The sequence below is a fragment of the Sarcophilus harrisii genome, chromosome 5, assembly GCF_902635505.1.
Source record: "Sarcophilus harrisii chromosome 5, mSarHar1.11, whole genome shotgun sequence".
NCBI classification, from domain to species: Eukaryota; Metazoa; Chordata; class Mammalia; order Dasyuromorphia; family Dasyuridae; genus Sarcophilus; species Sarcophilus harrisii.
In genome coordinates, this window is record NC_045430.1 from 227,536,729 (window position 1) to 227,552,151 (window position 15,423).

General features: G+C 33.9%; 1 protein-coding gene across 4 annotated transcripts in view; it reads right to left on the reverse strand.

The window, feature by feature from the left end:
- Positions 1–15,423, reverse strand: part of ACBD5 (acyl-CoA binding domain containing 5) — a 58,690-nt gene that overhangs the window by 18,104 nt on the left and 25,163 nt on the right. For all 4 annotated transcript variants that reach the window (XR_004229781.1, XM_031939828.1, XM_031939829.1 and 1 more), the window contains 4 exons: positions 11,367–11,492; positions 8,874–9,080; positions 6,516–6,622; positions 156–420 (listed from right to left, as the gene is read on the reverse strand). Coding sequence is in view for 3 of the 4 variants with exons in the window: in XM_031939828.1 (XP_031795688.1) it covers positions 156–420; positions 6,516–6,622; positions 8,874–9,080; positions 11,367–11,492 (705 nt within the window). In the remaining variant the exon portion in view is untranslated. The remainder of the gene's footprint in view (positions 1–155; positions 421–6,515; positions 6,623–8,873; positions 9,081–11,366; positions 11,493–15,423) is intronic.

Below are 15,423 nucleotides of genomic sequence, written 5' to 3' on the forward strand. Positions count from 1 at the left end.
CATCTCCTCCAGAGTGCTGGCCACTACTTGTTTAATGAAATCTCACCTGTCAGATGGTATATATGACAGTCCTGAAGCCTCTAGCATCAACTATTGATGTAACTGCATAATTTTGGAAACAGGCATTTTCAGAAAAATACTTGAGAAAGACATACCTCTCCCCCTTCTCACACCAGAGAATTCCTCCTTTTCCCCACCACGTTTCTCTCGTTGGGGTGCTCCACTGCTGGGTCTGCCATCTTCCCCACCATGCTTTACTTCTCCTTTTCCTTCTATAGCAATATCTCCAACCGGAAGATTTCCCGAGGCAATGCAAACTTCTTCAGAAAGACCAGAATTTTCCAAAAGTTGATTGTGATCTCCCAAATAATGAGATGAATATCTAAATGGTCCTTTATTTGATGAAAAGATTTCTAAAGACTAAAAATCAAAAACAACATTTCGTTAAAATAAGGCTCTCTAAAATGTTCATGATTATTTGAAAACAAATCCTCTTTCTAAAAATATTTCTCCAATTAATTTTCAATATAATGAAAGTTTAACATATTGACATTTTCTCTTAAGCAAGTACATTAAAGGATTAGGACCAGAATTTAATCTTCATTAGACTGGCTGGAAATTTTAAAAGCAGAAGATTAAAAAGTAGGACCTATTAAAGCAATTATTTAGAGCTTCCAATTTAATGAAAAAAAGGGGGGGGCTCACCTACCCTAAACATTAATATAACTTTGAAATCTGACTTTTACAACAATTCAGGGACAATGCTTAAATTTCAAATATGATAGACATACTACCTGCAATTTACATTAAAGTGTAAAATTCATTCTATTATGTGTACGTTTAGGTGAGGGAGAAAATAAGATGATTTTAAAAGCACAAAGTTTTATAATCATTTTCCCTCATTTTTTTCAATATAAGCACAATGCCTGGCACATAATAGGTGCTTAATATTTACTGAATAAATGAGTGAATGAATTTTTCATGTCTTCTATAGTTAGATATTTAAGAGAAAAAAATAAATGTCCAGCATGAGCATTTGTTTAAATAATGAAATGTTATTTCCTTTTAAATTCCTTTTAAACTGAAAAGATTAAAAACTATTAAATGAGTAAAATGCTGGGAAAAAAAGATGATAGTTTTAAGTTACCATCTTACACACAAATCTGTAGCTCCCACCCATACCCACATAAGTCTTTTTGTTACTGGTGTCCAAGGTTGAATGGAAACTAAATGCCATTGAATCTTTTAGAAAATAAAAATATGAATCTCATAGTAAGGTAATGGACCAAAATAGACTGTTTATAACTTTTAAAATCACCATTTGTTTTAGGTTAAGTATAGAGTTTCCAAACCATTATCCATGTCATTAAACAGGTATAGGGTCTCTTTCATTTGTAACTTTAGGCAATGAAGAAACTGTTAATAATAATTTTCTGTGAACTAAATTTCAACCTCTCAAAAAGAGCTGAAATATAACTGAAATAAAGCTCATTAACTTCTTCATCTGAGGGACTTCATAGCGGTGATATAATAGCTTGGTGAAAAGCATGTACTCATGGTATATGATCTTTACAAGGTATAAGATCTAAAGGAAGAATGAGGTCAGACAATATAAACAAGAAGAGAATAAAACTGTTATCAGAAAAACAAAATATGTGAATCTCAGAGTGAATATTTAACACATGTTTATGATAAAAATGTAAAAATAAGTATAGATTTCTAGCCATATGAAAGAGAACCTATGATCCAGGGGAAATAGGAAAATGCAAAATCCAAAGTCCAAAGAGAAGCAAAAGTTAAATTTAATTATCTTTATACAAAAGAGGAAAAGGACTCAATTCAATTAAACAGTTATGGAACAAAATATCACGCTAGGCACTAAAGTTAATATAGATCATTTGAGTGTGAGAAAGAATCGAACTAATGGAAAAAGAGAAAGAACCAATAAATGCCTGTTTGAACAGGCCATTCCAGAATCAATAAGAAAGGGAAACAGACTGGAATTGATTCTGAAAGAAAAACAGGGACAGAGCAACCAAGTTGACAGCATCAATATTTCAATCCTTGAATTGGAGAGGGAAATTAGAGATCAGCTAAGTCTAGCCTAGATCTGAATAAAAATCCCTTTCGTAACCTCATAAATAAGTCGGCTTTGAAAACCTCCAGTAAGGGAGACTCAAGACATCTCATTCTACTTTGGTATAGCTCTATTAGGGCTTAAAGCCATTTAAACGTACCATCATCCAGCTTTCTTTACTCCACTGCCACATGATCATGTACAAACGAGAATTAATGAAAAACTGTCAAATGCTTTGATCAAATCAACCTACAATATATTCTAATCTAACAATCTAGTAAACCTATCAAAAATGGAAATGAGATCACTTGGACATGACTAGTTATTCCATAAATCTGTCCTTGCTCCTAGTAATAACAATACTCTTATCAATAAGTTTACACATAATTGGTTTGATAATTCCTTCTAGAATGTGGCCACCAGTTAAGATTAAATTTATTAACTTCCACTTTTCAGAATCTACCCTTTTCCCCTTTTGTGAGAAAGAAAAATTACACTGACCTGGTTCCAGACTTCTGGCAAGTTTTCAATTTTCTGTGATTTCTCCAGTAACAACTGGAGATGGTTCAAAGATTACACCCAGAAGGTTATTTTAATTCCCTGGGAAGTACCTGAATATGGAGCTCTAAAATCCTTTATTATGAATTTTTCAATTATCTTGGTACTCTCTCAGGTTAGCATTCTAGCACTTGCTAACAAGTTTATGTTTCTTCTAACCAAATGATTTGTGTAGGTTCTGGTTATATCCCTTTCTTCATTATTTTGGGCTAAAGAATTTTAATCTCTTTAAGTCTATGGAAAGGTTTACCTAAAACTTTGAACATATTAAGTTGTACTTTGAACCTTAGGTTATCAGGGAAAACTGTGATGTTTAGGATACATCAACAGCTTCAAGGATGAGATCAAGCATGACAATCATGTACTTCTCTAAAATGTTCTCAGTGCTTCAATCAAAAAAAAAAATCCTGGGCGGTTGAATCGTGTGGCTAGTTCAATGCAGCAATTTTTATGTTCTTATCACTGAACTACCGAGAAGAACAGGATGCAATGACATATGGCAGAAACAGAAACAAAAATGATCAAAAGCCAAAGGGAAATAAAAATGGCTCATATTTTCCTATTCTTAAAAACACAGTTTTGACAGACATGACACAATTTATTTTCTTATAAGTTAATGTCCAATGATATCAAATACAAAGCCCGTGCCACTGCAATCTGAAAGATTAAAGTGTAACTGAAAAATATTAACAAAATTAAAATATCATAAACAGATAATATTAACATGTGACTTTTTTAAAGTTGAGATGTATAGCCCACAAGGATTCTTATTTTCAGTAGTCAGCCCTTTTCTTATTTGATTCTGATACCCCTGGGGTAGTGGTTAAAAAGAAACAAGCTCAAGGACCAGAAAAGCTGGGTTCAAGTCTTGCTTCGGACACGTACCTAAGACAAGTCCACTTAATTTCTAAATACCTCAGGCAATGCTAATAAACAAAGATTAATGGGCAATTAGGGGCCACCACAGTGCACAGAGCACCATGTCTGACATCAGGGAGAGACTCATCTTCCTAAATTCAAATCCCGGCTCAGACCCATTCAGGCTGTATGACTCTGGGCAAGTCACTTAATTCTGCCTGCCTCGGTTTCCTCATTTGTAAAATGATCTGGAGAAGGACACCAACCACTCCAGTATCTTTGCCAAATCCCCCAAAGGGGTCACAAAGAATCTGCCATGACTGAAAAATGAATGAGCAACTCAATCTGCTTCTCTTGTGAGAATCTGGTCACTAGGAGTTCTCAATATCAATAAAATTACAATTTGGGGGATGGGGAGGGAAGGAGCCAACATTCAAAAAATGGATAAGATACTGTATATTAAGGCCCAATAGGAGCTTGAGTGGTGACTATACTTTTGATTTCTTTATTTTGTCTTTCCTGGATAACCTTGTAAATTCAATTCTACAAATAGCAAATGCCTGTTATACATTTATACACACACATACACACACACACACCACAAATACATTTATCATAAAAGAAAAGTATAAATGAAGAAGAAATGCAAATGTTTTAGTTTATATTAAAACAGTGAACTTTTTTTTTTTTTGCTGAGGCAATTGGGGTTAAGTGACTTGCCCAGGGTCATACAACAAAACACTGAGCTTCAAACAGATCTGAAGGCTCATTAAGAGCTTAAATTCTACCATTCTCTTGTTGAGACAATAAATGTACAATACAGTCACATCCACATTCAGAAAAATATAACATTTAACCCTCAAAAAATAAAAGGTCACAACGATTTAAAAAACAAACAAACAGATGGAAATCATTTACGCAAGATGCTCATAACATCACCTATATCATGGCTCTTCTTGGTATTCAGTCTAACAACTTAGTAAGTCAAACCAAACAAGAGACTCGGCATATTACTTTCTACTGATCTGATTAAATTTCAAGGTTGCCCTGGTGGGATTTGGCCAAAGCTACTTCAACACTAAGGGAGAAAAGGGGCATACACATTTCCCATATAAAAAGAATCAAATTTCTGCTTAACACCAAGAACTATTCTTTCAGTAAAGAATAGATTTTATCAGGTAACGACTAGGGTGTCACAAGGAAAAGCAAACAAGCTTGAATGGGATCCTGTCTTTTTGAGAAACAGTTTTCTAAAAAATATCTGAACCTGATTTATTAGTTATTTCAAAATGTAATATTTCGTACATCTGTTCTCTTTATCAAGGAATTAAAAATAACTTGAAATAGAAAACTTGGAACTAATCAATGAAAAAAAGAGAATGAATACATAGAGCTTAGTCTATTTTAGAATATTCTTGACAATTCAGACTTCAAAATAGTGTTTCTTTTTGGCCTGGATAAATGGAATTAGCTGTCTATACAATCCAATGAACTAATTATCAAATCACTTCTGTTTGGTGCTCTGAAGACAGATGCAGTCAAAATATAGAAGACTTTAATATTTATCTAACAACAGAATGACTATAGTTAGAGAAATGAAAATTAAGGAGAGGACAACTCAACTTTTTAAAAAAAAAATTTAACTCAAAACAACTGAAACCGGGGCAACAAGTTGGTGTGTGGGTAGAGCACCAGCCCTGAAGTCAGGAGGACCTGAGTTCAAATTGGTTCTCAGATACTTAACACTTCCTGGCTGTGTGACCCTGGGCAAAGTCACTTAACCCCAATTGCCTCAACTAAAAAAAACCCAAAATGAAACCTAGGTGCAGCTAGGTGGTATGGTGATTCTAGCACTGGTCCTATGGGCAGGAAGATTTGAGTTCAAAGTCCCTCAGAAGCTTTTCAACAGTGAGGTGATTCCAGGCATCACTTCATATGATGGAAAGAGCCATCAGCATACAGAAAGAGAACTACGGGGACTGAAAAACAGATGAAAGCACAGTCTTTTCACCTTTTTTGTTGGTGTTTATTTTTTTCTTTCTCATTTTTTCTCTTTTTCATCTGATTTTTCTTGCTCAGCATGAAAAATATGGAAATGTTTTTAGAAGTATTACACATGTTTAAGCTATTTTGGATTGCTTGTTGTACAAAGGAGGAGGGTAGAGGCAAAAGAGAAAAATTTGGAACAAGGTTTTATAAGGGTGAATGTTAAAAATTATCTTTGCATATATTTGGAACAAAAAATAAAAAGCTATTATGATACAAAAAAAAAAAATCCCTGGGTAAAGTACTTAACCTTTGTTTACCTGAGTTTCCTCAACTGGAAAGAGGAAAAGTTATTATCGTGATTTCAAATGAGATATTTGTAAAGCACTTAGCATTTTGTGTGGCACATAGTAGGTGTTCAATAAATGCTTATTTCCCTCTTCTCTATAAATTTCTTTTCAGGGGTAAAAACCAGAACTATTTTGAAGGAAAATACCTACAAATTTCAAACAAATATAAACATCTCTCCAGTTGTTTTTAGAGATCACAGCATAGAGGAATTCCAGACAATAAATGTACATTTAGTTTTCTTTTTTAGATAAATTTTTGCAAACATATTTCTTGTCTAAATTGCAACCATCTGAAAGGATAAACTGGGAAATGGGAATGTTAATTACACTCAAAATCAGAGTCTAAGTGGGACAGTGTGTGTATTCTTCAATGTTTCAAATCAATTACTTGCCTTCGTAAGAAGTTAGGACCTAACTTAAATTAAGATCTACAGCTGGGATCTGTATCTTAAAGAACGATCTCTTTATTTCATATTTCCCAGAGAATTTAAATTGAGAATTTTAGAGAATTTAAATAGTTCTTAGGGGGAAAAACCCAAGAATTTTAAAAAATTATCAAGTGGTAATAAAATACAAATGACATAATTTTAGAGGTACGTTTTCAAAGTGATAAACAGATGCTGTGCATGTAATTCCTGATAAACCACTTTGAAAACTTACCTATTAGAAAATGTCATTTTTTTTACCTCTTCTTGTCCAAATTGCTCCATAGAGTCACAGTAAACTTCACTGTCTGAATCACTCGTCAAATGCTGAATTCCTGAAATATCTTCAACATGATCATCACATATGCCTGAATATAATCAACAAATGCTAAGTTAGTATGATAATGCTGTAAGATAAGAACAATGCATTAATTCAATTACCAAAAGTTTTTGTGTAAAAACTAACAATTGTTCAAATTTCCAAATGGGGAGAAAAACATGGAATTAATTATATCAAATTTAAGCTTTTTTTCCTAATTTGCTAAGTCTAAATGAAACTGATGATGCTTATCTGAAAGGTTTCAAGTGTTTTCCACTGATTGATGAAAAACACATTGTAATAAATGAGCTAAAATTTTGCCAACAACATAAAAATTGCAGGAGAGACTTGAAAGAAAAAAAAAGTCAGGTCAAGGACTCTCCTGAGATGAAGCTGAACTCTGTCTCTGGTCATATTTATTAACAACACAAATTCCATACATCCAGCCATTCTGGAGAGCAATTTGGAACTATGCTCAAAAAGTTATTAAACTGTGCATACCCTTTGATCCAGCAGTGTTACTACTGGGCTTATATTCCAAAGAAATATTAAAGAAGGGAAAGGGACCTGTATGTGCAAGAATGTTTGTGGCAACCCTCTTTGTAGTTTCCAGAAACTGGAAACTCAGTAGATGCCCATCAATTAGAGAATGGCTGAATAAATTGTGGTATATGAATGTTATAGAATATTACTGTTCTGTAAGAAATGACCGGCAGGATGATTTCAGAAAGGCCTGAAGAGACTTACATGAACTGATGCTAAGTGAAATGAGCAGGACCAGGAGAAATCATTATATACTTCAACAATACTATATGAGGATCAATTCTGATGGACGTGGCCCTCTTCAACAATGAGATGAACCAAATCAGTTCCAATAGAGCAGTAATGAATTGAACCAGCTACACCCAGCAAAAGAACTCTGGGAAATGACTATGAACCACTACATAGAATTCCCAATCCCTATATTTTTGTCTGCCTTCATTTTTGATTTTCTTCACAGGCTAATTGTACAATATTTCAAAGTCTGATTCTTTTTGTACAACAAAATAACTGTTTGGACATATATACTAATTTTGTATTTAATTTATATTTTAATATATTTAACATGTATTGGTCAACCTGCCATCTAGGGGAGGGGATGGGGGAAGGAGGGGAAAAATTGGAACAAAAGGCTTGGCAATTGTCAATGCTGTAAAATTACCCATACATATAACTTGTAAATAAAAAGCTATTAAAAAAAATTCCAGAAGGGATTGAAGGCAGTAGAAGAATATACATAAAGCATTTTAAGTGTTTTTAAGCAAAATTTGAAAAAAGGAACAGACAGGACAGCTCAGGCCATCAAGGAGATCCTATAATCCAATTCCTCCTTTAACACATATTAGCTAAGAGTGTGACCCGAGGGTGGTCCCTTACTTTCACAGGGTCCTAAGCTAACTCTCTAAGACAACAAGGTAAAGGGCATTCATTCCTAATGAAATTAATCCTTAATTAATGTCAATAATAAAAATGAACTAAGAAATTTGCTGGAGAAGGAAATAGCAAACCTCTCCAGTATCTTTGTCAAGAAAACACCAAATGGGGTCACAAAAAGATGGTATGACTGAAAAACAACTGAACCATAAAAAGAAATTTGCTTTCTGGAAATAGTGCTGTAAAACAATTCTATAACTGAAATTACTAATATATAAAATACCTACATTTTTGATGCAGTTGAAGCTAAGAAAATATGCCAGGTAAAGTATAACTATAATACTCCTTAGCTGAACAACAGGGAGTCACAAACACAATGGTCAGCCACATGAAGAGCAACTAATTTACAAAATTATATTCTTTCTTATTTCCTACAAAACTGCAGTTCTAGAGTTAATTGATTGAGACTTACAATGAGCAATGGGGGCGAGGAACAAAAGTAAATAACTACAAAGGTTATATTTTAAAATGTTACATAACTGCAGAAAATTCTACTTCCAAACTTTGCAAACAAAAACAGTTTTTTAGTTTGGGCCCAACTATTAGCTTTCAAAGTTACAACTTTAATTCCTCACATAGATTCATGAAAACCAGACCAGGAAGATCTCTTTTTAGAAATTACTTTGTTAATAATCTATTACCATAAACATTTAAAGTACCAACATTGTATTTTTTTAATAGTCTAGAATTGAAACTTGCTTAAATTGTTCAAATAGATTTTCATTGATGTGCAATTCTTTTCGAAACTGACCATAAAATTACTGAATCTTGAGGTAACTCAAGTCTTGCCTAAGGAGAATGAATACACAATTAGTAGTACTTAGTACCTTGATGAATGCTGACAGTAGTTTGTCCAGTTTGTTTTAAGTTTTGGTCCCCATTTTTTACTTCTTCAGTGCTTGAGCCATTTAATAGGGAAGAACTGGCATGAATATCATTTGGTATATCTTGGAGAATGTTGTCTTGGTCATAACCATTAGTGAAAACAATTTCCAATTCTTTATTGTCAGTGAACTCTGGTATCGCTTCCTTAGCTTTTATATAGAAAAAAAAATAAAAGTACAAATCAATCAGTCAACATTTGACCATTCAGATGAGAACTATTCATATTTCAGACTATCCTCTTACAATCCCTAGTGATTTACAACCTTTAAAGCAGTTCCCACAGCATGTGCATAGAAGTTCCAAGATGTCTTCAAAACTACTCTGACTTTTCTGGCATCTTTTGAAAATTCATTTCACTGGGATAGGCAGAGGCAACCCCTACTCTAAACCTCTGGACTTGTAACGAAGTATACAAAATTCTCTATACTTCCACCTCCACAATGTGGAAGTATCACACACACACACACACACACACACACACACACACACACACACACACACACACCAACAGTCACTGGAAAGCCTCTTCTGAAAGGTGAACTGTTAGTTGTCTAAATTCAAATCCAATCTTCATCTTTCCTGGGTCTTTCCAACTAACCAAACCTTACCCTACCTTTTGCAGGAAACATCTCCTTATAATCAAATATTAGGGCAAATTAAATTCCTTTGAGTTCATGAACAAGGTAGTATCAAAAGTACAATCATATGCTTGCTGTCTTTACAAGTATTTAGAAAAATAAAATACTATAGAAAAAAATTTTTTTAAAGAACAGAGACTGATTTGATTAACTTCTAAAAGAAATAGAAATCTAAAGAAAAACTTCACAAATTTGGAAAATTTAGGTTTGAATTCTAAACAATTTTAAAAAGAATATAGTTTGTAGTACTTTTAAGAATGTATAATAATAAACAACTAGTAACAAAGTATTTTCAAGATGACATCTTCCTAGATCAGTCTTCTTTCTTAAGTGTATTGGCAATTGCAGCATTAATAAAATAACAAACCATACTAAAGTTCACCAAAAAAATTTGTTCTCTTAAATAAATAACATCTCCCTTCTGCAATCTTAATACTTTTAATTTAATAAATTCTTATTCAAAGACACTGAAAAGCCTATTGTTTCAGCCTAGCCCAATTCTGAGTTAGTAAGGTCTGAATTCATGAAGTCTTTAGATTTTTCCTATGCATTTTTAGAGTTGTGTTCTAAGAAAGTAGATATAGAAATACCTACATTTGGTCAAAATGGTAAATTCACAAATTTTGTTTGGGGAAGGGGATTCTTGATATAGTACAGTAAATTCTTGGTAAGCAGCTTTGTCCTCCTGACAACAGAACCTTTTATATTGATAGTCTTGGCATATTGGAATATCAATTTTCAAATATTTCAAGAGTTAGTGAAAAATAAAATTAGCTCAATCTTATCATAGTCATATAAATGTAAATAAAATGTTGATAGTAACTGTAGTAAAATAGGGCAGGCTGCTGTACTCTTGAGTCTGTATATATGGCTTTTTATGTGGCCTAGAAACAACTTTCTCCTACTGACACACTTCCCAAGATTCTATTAGTTGACTGTGAAGAGATGTCCTGGTCCAGAATAGTTCAGCCCTCCTTTCCCAGAGCGTTTCCATAACTAATAATGTCATTAATAGAAAGCTAGCCCTAGTCAAGTGAGACTGTGAAATAGGTGAATCAGAAAGGCCTTTCTGTTTTATCCCTTTCTACAATTTATTCTCCTTATTCCCTAAACTCCTAAATTCCAAGCACTTAATGTCCTCAGGCTTTTTCTTGGTTATTCACTGAAGTACTCTACTATCCAGACTTCTCCCTACCTTCAAAACTTCAGTCTTCTATCTCATTCTCCTTATCATCCTTTCTCTTAGCCTAATTAAACTAATTCTCAAGAAGGTATTGGTTGAGAAAGGCTTAACATCTTTTCCCTTATATATATATGAACAAACAACAAAACATTCATCCTATTTTTATACTAAAAATACTATATTTCTCACTTCTTTTTTCTCCTTTTGAGATTCATTACATTTACAAACAGACACACACACACACACATGAAGAAACAAACATGCATTTTAACAAGGAAATAATTCTTTAACCCAAAAGAATCTTTCTCTAGTGGTATTTCAAGTACCACGGACAGCCAATGAATGACTTCTTTTTGGACAAAGGAGTCTTGCCCAACACCTCAACTCAAATTGCAAATATTACAATGGAAAAGGTAGGTACTAGTGGTAAGAATAGTCTAAGAACAGAAGAATAGTATCCCTATTCTGCAGATGCATTAAGCAGGCCTAGTTCTGGCCGATTTGGGTTTTGTGGTAGACATCACAGGTGATCATCAAATACACACCAAAGTGTTTGGCCAACCCAGGTAAAGCTGAATTACTAGGCAAACTGTTTGAAAAACTATCATTTTTACTTTGCTTGGCTTCTTTTACTTCTTCTTGGTTCTCTTCTTCTTCAGATTCAGCTCCACTATCACTGCTTTCAGCTTTCCCATTTACAGTTTTAACCTTTGGAGTAGAAGACAGGACATTGCCAAGATCTAAAATGTAAAATAAGACATTTAATTTAACAGCCTCAACCAAAGTGCTTAATCACTAACTCTAATTCTTTAAAAATAAATAATGATTGTGATACATATTACAAAATTTTTTAAAATTACAAAACTGATAATTATACTATTTCTTTTTTCTATAAAAATATTACCTTTGAAACTTCTATTCCCTTCTTTTCAGGACTTATTATGTTAACTTCTACAAAGTAAGTACACCTACAAATGAGGAATTCTCTTCAAAGTGGCTAATGACTTTAATGTGTCATGCCTGCCATGCTATTGATAACAAAAATGCAGTCTCTTTAGTTCAGATCATTTGTAGCAACACTATAGTGAAAGTTATTTTCAGAATTTGCATATTTAACACTAGTTAAGGACAGAAATTTTTTTTTAACCCATGAGTTACTTTCAAAACTGAAATTACTCCTATTAAATCTATTAAAGGATTTTTGAATATTTGGTAAGGTAAAGGAAAGCAAGCTTCCCTGTGTAACTCATTCCACAGCAGCAATGGGGTAGTTCAGGAAATGTATTGACTTTTGCAGTTCACTAAGATCAAACAGTGCCTTGGATGTGTCCAACTTTCTACCAAAAAATTTCTAATTATTTGCAACCTTACAGGAAAGACTCTGTACTTTCCTGTACTGAGCACTGAGGAGGTGATCAAAAATGGTAAAAGGTCTATACTATGTCACATAAGAATCAGCTAAAGAATGGGAGTATATTGAATCTAGAAGAGATAAGATTGCTGTGCTAGAGCTCTTTTTAATTTGGAGAACAATGGGTGGACCTTTCAGAGATACAGATTTAGGTGTTATGTAAGAGGAAAAAATCTATCCTCTCTCCTTGGCCAGAGTTATTCCATACCTAATTATTATCATTAGAATTCAGAGCTATCCAAAAGCGGGTAGACGGCCCCAGAGGTAGTATATCCCCCTCCCTGGACAACTTCAGCTCACAACTGGATGGCTCCTGGTCAGATAAGTTGTACACTGGATTCCTGGTGGGCTACACATTGTATATGATGGCCTCTGTGCTCCCTTCTCACTCAGATTTTGGGATTCAGTGAATATTTTAGACTTTACAGACAGCATGCTTTAAATAGTAAGCTAGTAGAAACACTGGCTTTCTAAAATATGTCTTAAAGAAGCAAATAAAGCACCAAGGAGAACTAAGTATAAGTATTTCAGAAAGTTTTTTGTTGCTTGTCCTTCATTTTTGAAGAGGACATCAAGGAAGTGATACTGTGACATGCAAGTGAACTGGATCTCACTGAGGAAGACTATCAAGGTCACCTGCCTCACTCTCTCCTCCAGAGCCATCTGGGTCCAGTGGCCAGATAGAGATAAGGACTGGAGAGGACCCTGGATGAAATGGGAGACTGTGATCTTTTTAAGCTAAGGTCTTCAACATCTAAGGTCTTAGTTTGACTGAGGCTGTACCCATTCAATGCTTAAAGCTGGGCAGCAATTGAGGCAAAAAATCTCCTTCTTCACCTAGGTGCAAAAAACCCCCCCAAACTAAAACAAATAAATCTGGGAGGGAAAGACCTTTAGAAATTGGCCAAAGCAGAAGAGATTGCTATTTACTTTCAATGTGACACCATCCAGTTAATTAGCTCCCACACGCCAGCTTCATAAGAATCATCTCCGCTGGTCATCCATGTCACACTAGGTACAATTCTACATGAAAGCCATGAAGTCAAATGTGAACACCAACTTCAGGTATCACTTCTTGCCCTTGCTCAAAATAGCTAGAACTCCATGGGGACTTGCCACATGGCAAAGAAACAGACTACTATATTTCTTCCTTTCTCTCTGTTAATTATTTCTTTAATCACAAGAGCAATCAGGTGGTTTTGCTTCCCTTAAAACTGGTTGGATAGTTCAGTGGAAAGAATACAGCCTGGAGTCAAGAAGACCTGAGTTCAAATCTAAACACTTACTATATGTGGGATCCTGGGCAAGTCCCTTATCCTGACTGCCTTAATACACTGAAGAAGAAAATGGCCAATCACTCCGGTATCTTTGCCAAGAAAACCCCACAGACAACATGGTGCACAGGGTCACCAAGAGCTAGACCCAGTTGAACAACAACTAGTAGAGAACAAAGGAAATGATTCTTGTCTCTAAACCAAAAACATCAATAAAATAATTTACAGTAAGAGAGATAACAAATGGATCACCTCAGCATTGCCTTGGTATTTATGAAATTAATTAAAAGATTAAGAGGAAGATCTCCAGTCAACTAGGGAGACTCTTTTTGGAAGAGTTATAGAAAGACCTGGACAAAAATTGCTCAGGATGAAAAGACAGGATATCAGAATAATTGCAGCATCGTGAACTAAAAAAATAAAGCAAAAACCAAAAATGAAACTACTGTGTAATCATAGTGGCCACACTTGACCCTAGAGAAGAATTGTGAAAATCTCTCCCTTTCCTCCCCCAACCCCCTTCGCAGAGATGGAGATGCAGGAATACAGAATATTGCAAATGCTATCAGACTTGTTGAACATGCTGAACACTGTATCATTATATTATGTCTGGACTTCATATTCCTCATCTGTCCCTCTGATCAACTTTTTTGGGAAAAAAAATGTTCTAACAATTCCCTTTATTTCCTCTACATTTGAGAATTCTCCTTTATTATTCCTAACAATGGTAGTTTGGTTTTTCTCTCTTTTGAAAAATAAGATGAGCTAATAGTTTAAGTTTAATAATAATAATAACTACTTTATATATAGCTAGTATTTCTAACTATATAATAGAAAGGCATCCCCAGTTGACTTAGAAAACCACAAATTAACATTAGCTATGTTGTATCATATGTTTATTTATTGTGCTAACCATTTTGTAGTTGAATTTTAATCAAGTTACTTGTGGCTCTACAGATTTTGCTGCCTCTGCTTTAAAGTCTGCAAAGTATCCTTTATGATAGTGCTGCAACAACTTCTATGATCCTGACTATGGTATTTGGCTTCTTTTTAGCTCTAGTCATCTTTTTTTCTTTTATCTAAAATATTTGGATTTGGGCAATGGTATTTCTGGAGGTTTTCACTGTGAGGTTTCTTTTAAGAAATAACAGATTTTCTTTTCACTTTGTCCTGTGGTTCTAATAAATACTAATACTTGAAATATGAGTTGTTTTTGTTTTTTTTTGAGGGGACATCAGTTTTCAGTGATGAAACTAATAACTAAAATTGATCCTTCTTGACCTGTTTTCCAGGTTAGCTATTTTTATTCACTTATCCTCTCACTTATAAATTCATTCATTATTCATTATTTTTATTCATAAGCAGATACCTTATATTTTCCATTTCTTTTTAATCTTTTGATTTTGTTCTAGTATTTCTTTTTGTTTCATGAAATCAGAGTTCTCTTTAGTTCATTCTTATTGTCATAAGGTCTGCAACTTGAATAAGTTTTTTTCACCTTTTGTTCTTAGTTTTTGGCTATTTTTTCCTTCAGAGCTCTTATTTCACCCCTAATTCAAATGCTTATTTCCTCCTTAATTTCTTCCAAAACTCTTATAGCTCTAGTGGTCAAGCCATGTTTTCCTCTATTTGTAATTATTATAGTTACTCTTCTGAGTTTCAATCTTAGATATCTCAAGGTCCATTAAATTTCTTTTAAAGTATTGTATTGGGTATTTACCTAGTCATAGATCTCTGGATCAAGAGCACAGACATTTTAGCCACTTTTTTCACATAATTCAAATTGCTTTCTAACAAGATTTTGTTAATTCTAATTCTTTAGCAACAGCTAAAGTTCCACATTCTTTGGCACTGACTATTTTATCTCTTAAAAAGTGATGTAATTCTCTGTATTTGACACCCATGGATTTCTTAATCTCTTCAAAGAAGGAAGGGAGGGGAATGTGGCCTATATTTTTTGGAGGCAAGCCTTTTCATTTTTAATTT